Consider the following 7,315-nt stretch of genomic DNA (forward strand, 5'->3'; position numbering starts at 1 on the left):
ATCAGTGTTTCACTACACAAACTGCAGGATTTGTGTTCAGCTAAGCTAGATATCGATCGATCGATCGATCGCAGTGAAGTGGTAGAGAGAGAGAGAGAGATGCAGGACTGGGCGCCGGTGGTGGTGGGAGTGGTGCTGTTCGTGGTGCTGTCGCCGGGGCTGCTGATCGAGCTGCCGGGGACGCACCGGTGGGTCGACTTCGGCAGCCTCCGCGTCACCGGCAAGTCCGCCGTCGTCCACACCATCGTCTTCTTCGTCCTCTTCGCCATCGTCGTCGTCGCGTGCAAGCTCCACATCTACACCGGCGCGTAGCGCGGCCCCAGCCAGGCCATGCCAAGATTGCTTTGGGCAGCTCACTCGCATTCGTCTCTACGCCGACCTTGTTCGTTAGTCTCTCTGCTGATTCGGTTGGATCTTATTGTCGATGGAATACTTGGTGTGCAATGCTCGGCACGTTTAGTTGATACGTGTGCTGCAGGTTATTTAGAGTTTTAGCTATAAGTGATTTGGTCGATCGTGTCTATGGAACATATCGTCTTAAGTTCGGCATCTCATTTTCGTCCTGTCTATAACTGTCTATGAAACATACCGTGTTCTCTAGTAGTTTTCTTTTTCTACTATGCATACGTTTTCTACTATGCATAGTTTCATCTTGCGTTTGCGTCTTAAGTTTTCTCACAGACCATTAATTTCATGCAAGGGTAAAAAGTTCGCTCAGAATGGAAAACCCAATCGATCAGATATTCCGATATTACTACAATACAAAGTAACATTCACTTCAAATCTGAAACTTGAGCACCAATTTTAATCATACGTTTCAAAGCAACATCCCTTATAGCATCTCCAATAGACTATACAAATCATACTCTCCAAATACCCATATAACCAACTATCCAATTAATTTGGCAAACCAAACTCATTGCTCACTCCAACAAAAATCTCTCCATCTATCCTCTCTACTCTGAGTCTATGATATTGAGGCCCATGTCAGGCTCTACTATTCCTTCTTCTTCCTCATCTTTTTCCTCTCTTCCTTTTCTTCCACTGGGACTATCCCCGAGCTCCTCCCCATCCCTCTCCCTCTCTGCGTCCAAGGCGGGGTGGCCAACACCGATGAAAAGAAGGTCATCGACGGGCATAGTGGCGCTCGAGCTCGTCGCCGCCCTCTCGTCTACCCCCAATCCCGTCGTTGCCACGGGCTTCCTTCGCGTTGAAGGATGGTGAGGTGGCGGAAATCAACGCCGGGAGAAGACGGCGGTGGTCCCTAAGTCTACACTACTAGCCAAATCCGCGTGGGGGCAGAGATGGTCTAGAGGCCGCGTAGGGGCAGAGGTGATGGAGGCCATGTCGGTGAGGAGGCGCTCGGAGGCCGCAGCAGCAGAATCGGGGGAGATGCGCGGGATGTGGCCCTGACGACGTAGCAGTAGACGACGATGGCGGAGGCGGCCTCGTTGGGGCAACGTCGAGTGGGAGACCACGACGGCGAGAAGGCCTGCGGAGGACGCGACGACGGAGTAGAGGGGGAAGCGCTGGATGTGGCGCTGATAACAGCAGCGGCAGACGACAATGACGATGACGGCAGCGGCGACTTCATTAGCGCGACAGCGAGCTGGAGGCCACTGTGGCGTGGAGGTGTGCGGTAGCAATATGCAGTGGGACCCACGAATGGCAAGTGGAGTACGTTGACAAAGTTTGGCCATTGAGGGAAGGAGTTTGGTCAACCGAATGGCTTGTGGAGTGGGACGAAGAGGCTATTGGAGTGCAACTTTTATTCATAATTGCAAAATTTTGGTTTGGAGGGTGATGGAGAGTTTGTTGGAGATGTTCTTAATAGTACGGCTTTCGTCAGGCCGTTCTCGATGGGTTCTAGTCAGTAATCTAGAAAGGTTCTATTGTTCCTCTATTGTAATCTCTATGGTTTTTGTCCATATTTTTATACAAATCTGTTGACGAAAAAATCGAACACACTGGCCTGGGAGATCTGCTTAGTTCCAGTGCAGGTCCAAATATGATGAGATGCGGGCGTGCCAGTCAGTTTGATCCTGCAACTGACAAGATATGTAAACAGTAGATCAAACAGTCGATCGGCTGACAAGTCGATTGAGTGGTTCCAGCCGATAGCTGATAATAGCCGATGCCGATACCAGCCGATAGCAATAGGGTTTAAGCAATCGGCTATATGTCCAATGTAGATGATGATATAAAGGCAATCGGCTGTTGATAATAAAATATAACAATAATATAGTCCAGTATAAACCAATCGGCTAGCATTGATATGACAGAATAAGCACCGATCCGAAGGTTAAAGGATACATCGGCTGGAGGTCCGATGTCATTAAATCCACAAGATTAGATTAAACAGTGAAATCTTTGTTGCGATCGGCTAAATCCAATATGTACGTATATACAATCCTTACAAGCCGATGCAACGTCCAGATAACTCGTCAGCTGAAACCCCAATGAAACCCTTATTGGCAGTCAAGAAGCACGCTAGAGATTATGGTTATAAGCACGACTTAGTAGATCAAACTCAACTGATGCAGCACTAAGTATGAAAAGAAACATAATATCTAGACAATCAAGCCGTTGACTGAGTTTTTAGGGTGGTAGATGCCTAAGCTAATCTTATCTAGCAAGGCGATTTAGCCGATACCGGCAGAAACCCTAAAACGAGAGACAGCCGATAGAGCTAAATTGAGATGCTAAGACTAGATTAACATAGACATATGATAAATAGGTAGGCAAATATATCATCCAAACCAGAGTAATCCAAGAGGTCAAATGTACTGATGCAGCCTTGAATGACGCCGACGTAGACGATACAATTGCCTGGGCCGGCGGAGCATTGGACTTACCCCTTAGCCGGAGATCGAACACCGATGCAGCCCCGCGTCAGGTGCCAAGTCCCGCCGGACGATAAAATAAAGTAAAAAAAGGTAAAAGGTGGCGATGCGCCGAATTGTATTGATCGTGGAGATAGATTACATAGACCCCGGGTGTACATATTTATACCCATGGGTTGATACAAGTCCTTGTCGGATAAGAAAGAAACTTTCCTAAAGATAAAAGGAAAACATAAAGTCCCTATCGGACACTAAACACACTTTCCTAAAGATAAAAGGAAACTAACAAACTATTCCTAATTAATAGATAACTTGCCATGCCGCATTCTCTTTGAACTCGGTTCTTCTGGATAAGCTTCCTTTAGTAGATCAATTTCCTTAATCGAATATAGCAAGAATCCGACAACTGGCGACTTGACAACTCTCATCGGCTAATCTCAGGACTTCGAAGCCGATGCTGACTCTAAGCCGATGACTACTCCGGGCTTACCAAATTTCACTGTTAACAAAATCGTAGTATGGGTATTACCTTTTGAGGGGTCCGAACCAGTATAATCCTTGACTTTTGTGTGCTTGATGCATTTTCGTGTAGATCCTAATACCGACGTACCCTAATACCCTCATAATACGGTCGACACATAACGAGAGGGAGCGGCTGTTGGCGGCATCGGGTCGTGAGTAGTTGTAACTCTGATACGATGTAATATGCTGGATCGGGAGGAGCACCTGTAATCAGAGCCTCTAGAGATGTAGACTACGGCTGAACCTTGTTAGCAAATATCATGCCTCGGTATCTTCATCGTGTTTGGATCTCCAATGCCGTCTCTTTCATTTGGTTTTCGATGTGCTATCGAGACCGGTTTTATAACATTTCTTTGGACTTTAAGTGACAAGTCAGCAGCATGTAGGCTGAAACCGTTGTCCAAACTGCCTTGACACCTTATTTGCACTGGTTTAAGGAGTTGAGAGGACGCATCATGTCTGATATTGCGGTGCAGGGACGAATTTCAGACTCGGCAGCAAATTAAGGGACCTCAAGTGAACTTATTCCTTTTCAGAAAGAAAAGTAAAAAAAAGAAGATGGAGTAGTATTCTGGCCGTAGTTGGGCAGGGCTTGACAACCGACACGAATCCAGCAGTGGCGCGCACACACCCCCCGAGCCCTAATCCCCAAATCCGGCGCTTCTGCCTCTCGCCGATTCGCCCCATGGCCCAACCCGCTACCTCCTCCCGGAGCTCCGGCGACTTCCCGGCCGACTGGGTCTTCCTCGACACCGTCGCGCACGCCGGTCGCTGCCGCCGCGACAACGCGACCACCACCACCGCTCGGGCGAGGTCGAGCGACGGCCACCCCATCGAGGTCTCCTTCGCGCTCGCCGATCCGCCCGCGCTCACCCGCTGCCTCGTCCACTGCCCCGCCGGCCTGACGGCGGGCGAGTTCTCCAGGTCGCCGCCCTCCGTCGCCGCCGCGGACGGCGCCTTCCTCCTCCTCCGCGTCGTCTTCCCCCACCGCTCCGACCGATGCATGGCCACCGACTGGTTCGTCTACAGGCAGCCGGGCCCGGCCGGGGCGCCGCCGCCGTCTCTCGAGCTCCTGGTCCAGCGCCCCAACCCGCTCGACGTCGTGTCCAGGCACGCCGCCGTCTTGTCCCGTGGCGACCACTGCCTCGTCGTCGACCCCGAATGGGGATTCCACGACGACGACGACGACGACGGTGATGATCGCCGGAGAAGCTCCAGTTCCACCTGCATATCTTCTCGAGCAAGACCAAGCGGTGGAGCAGCAAGGTCGCGAAGCTGGGCCGCGGCGCCATGGAGGCGTTCGACCCTTTCTTCTTCCCCACCAAGGTGTTGCGCGTCGTCCGAGGAGGATCAATGGCCTGGGTCGATTTCCGGAACAGCATCCTACTGTTCGACTCGGTCCCCGGGGACTCCCCCGAGGTGAGCCTGATCCGTCTGCCGCCATTGATGCCCATCAACAACGTGGACTCAGGCAGCCCCCATGGACCTTGCGTGGATCATGTCCGTGATGTCACCTGCAGGAATGATGGCTGGTTCAAGTTCATCGAGATGGGATTCCCGCACCTGGATCCTAACGATGCGCGGTTGAACCGTGGATGGGAGGCCACCATGTTCAAGAGGAGGATCATCCGTTCAGATGATGATTGTTATCGGCAATGGGAGCCGTGCGGCACTGTCGACTCTGCTAGCCTCCTCTTGCCTGCAGCCGACTCGTGTGTTCCTGATTGCTTGTTTCCTGAGATCTTTGACTACGAGGAGCGCAAGCTTGCCCTGAACAATGTTTTGAGCTCATTCCCCACATTGGATCTGTACCGTGACGATGTTGTTTACATGATGACCAAGATCAAGGATGATGATCCAGACGGTTGGATCATTGCTGTCAACACTGAGAGCAAGAGGCTGGAGGGAATATCGCCCTTTTCGCAAGAAAGTTATCATCTCCATCGCATCTACCAGCAATGTGACTTCTCCAAGCACCTGATCAACAAGGCTCTAGGTAATCTTCTCTATATGCTTTCCAGTAAAGATGCAAAACCATATGTTAATTCTTCGCTAGTTTAATTACTGGGAGCATTTTGAAGTAAGGAAGCGTGTGCAATGGTACCAAATTAGTACTTCTGATTTCATGGATTTTTGTTTTGTATATACATTTTGTGGTGTATTACTGAAAAAAACTGCATCTGCTTTATATTGCAAATGTGTTGTCTAACAGTTCTTCTATGCCCTTACTTTCTTAGGGACTCACTTGGCCAAGGATATGGATAAATTAATGGACCAACAGGTAATTTGTAGCTGTTATGCTAATTTGATACGCTGATATGTTGTATCTTGACATGTGTGCCGCTTGTTGCTATTGACAGGCAATTTGTTGATTCATTGAGAACTTGATTTTGAGATATTGTTGGAATGGTTCATCAGCATGTGCTAGAGCTCTAAGAGAGAAAATCAATGTTGCAGTTGGAGCTTTAGAGAAGTATGTGAATTGTAAAGATTTGTTGATCGATTTGCTAATGTTTTGAAAGATTAATTGACAGTTGTTATTTTTGTACCCCTTTTCCATTTCAGCCTCCTGAACTTGCTACCGTTGAGCGAGCGGCATGCAGGGAGGAGGATGATGTCAGTTGAGTGCATGGATAATGAATCTGTCGATAAAGGGGGAATTGCTGAGAAGTTTGCATCTATGCGCCTTAGCTATGAAGTGTGTCAACACTAACCTCAATGAATCCTTCGACGAAGGGATCATCATCGATGCAATACCTAGCTAGAGCAAAATTTAAAGTAAAAGTTGAATTCTGGTATCTATTAGTTGCAAATCTTTAGGGTTGAAGACATTTCAGCGTTTGCATCTACGTGACATTATGAAGAGTATACTTAGGTTGCTCGTTCCTTCAGCTGATCCTGTCTCTCTGCTTACGTTCCAACGGTTGGAATGTATAACAAACTTCTATTGACTGAGTTGAAGATTAAGAAAAAAAGAGCTTTTATTAGTGACTAATGTCAACTACGGCACTGTTTAGTTCCAAAGTTTTTTTTTAAACTTTTCAGTCACATCGTTCCAATTTCAACCAAACTTTCAAACTTTAGACTTCCAAACTTCAGTGTAAACTAAACACAGCCTACGTTTGATTTCAGACTGGTTTTTTGAGCGTCATGATACGGCATGAGCATATTTCTAAAAACTTGCTTGCTGGGGCAACACTAGAAATTACTGACCTCTGTTTCTGTCCATCTCAACCAATTTGAGTGTCAGATCGAGAGAACTCTGTTTCTTTACATCTCTACCAATTTGAGTGGTAGATATCTAAATATCTGTCGCAAATTTCTCTTTTTTTAAAAAAAACTTTTAAATATAACTATTACTAACCTTTTATATGATGTCATAAATAAAAATGGGAGGAGTATAATTGCAGCATAATTACACGGTTACATTCGCCTATTGCATGTAACTCATGAGATCCGCATGTAGCTCACATGGAAATGTTTACTCGCTGCAAAGAGGAATTACATGGCGCGTAGGGCACCAACCGGCTTCATAGCACTTTTGCATTCGTGCAGATGGAAATAGATCCTCAGGAGTAGTGTCCTCTAACCTTAAGTGATTGACATGTGAACCCCACACTTGTTTGGTCCACATTTCAATGACACAAGTCAGTGTTGCAGAGGAGATTCATCCTTCTAGAGATCTATCACGACCTCTGGTTTTTCCGTTTATCTCCATCCCCTGTACCCTTTTCCTTTATTTTCCTTTGGGACTATAAAAAACTGTCGTAAGTTTTTTAGGGAAAAACTTTCAAATCTAGTTAGAGTATAATTGTAATATAATTCTACTATAACTATTATACAAGTATTAAAATAATATATGCAGTTATAATGTAACTTATATAAAGATTACAATGTAGTTATAATATAACTATAACGTAATTATATTGTATTTACACTACAATAGTTAC

At 46.9% G+C, this 7,315-nt stretch overlaps 1 protein-coding gene across 1 annotated transcript; it reads left to right on the top strand.

Annotated features, from left to right (window-relative positions):
• Positions 1 to 3,577: 3,577 nt before the first annotated feature.
• On the top strand, positions 3,578 to 6,503 carry LOC127770043 (uncharacterized). The gene is made up of 5 exons (XM_052295709.1): positions 3,578 to 4,784; positions 4,886 to 5,361; positions 5,603 to 5,646; positions 5,726 to 5,838; positions 5,931 to 6,503. Exons 1-4 carry the CDS (start codon positions 4,051 to 4,053, stop codon positions 5,735 to 5,737), a joined length of 1,266 nt encoding a protein of 421 aa, XP_052151669.1. The 5' UTR covers positions 3,578 to 4,050; the 3' UTR covers positions 5,738 to 5,838; positions 5,931 to 6,503.
• The last annotated feature ends 812 nt before the right edge of the window (positions 6,504 to 7,315 follow it).

Source organism: Oryza glaberrima, chromosome 4 (assembly GCF_000147395.1).
Source record: "Oryza glaberrima chromosome 4, OglaRS2, whole genome shotgun sequence".
In the NCBI taxonomy this organism is placed as follows: Eukaryota; Viridiplantae; Streptophyta; class Magnoliopsida; order Poales; family Poaceae; genus Oryza; species Oryza glaberrima.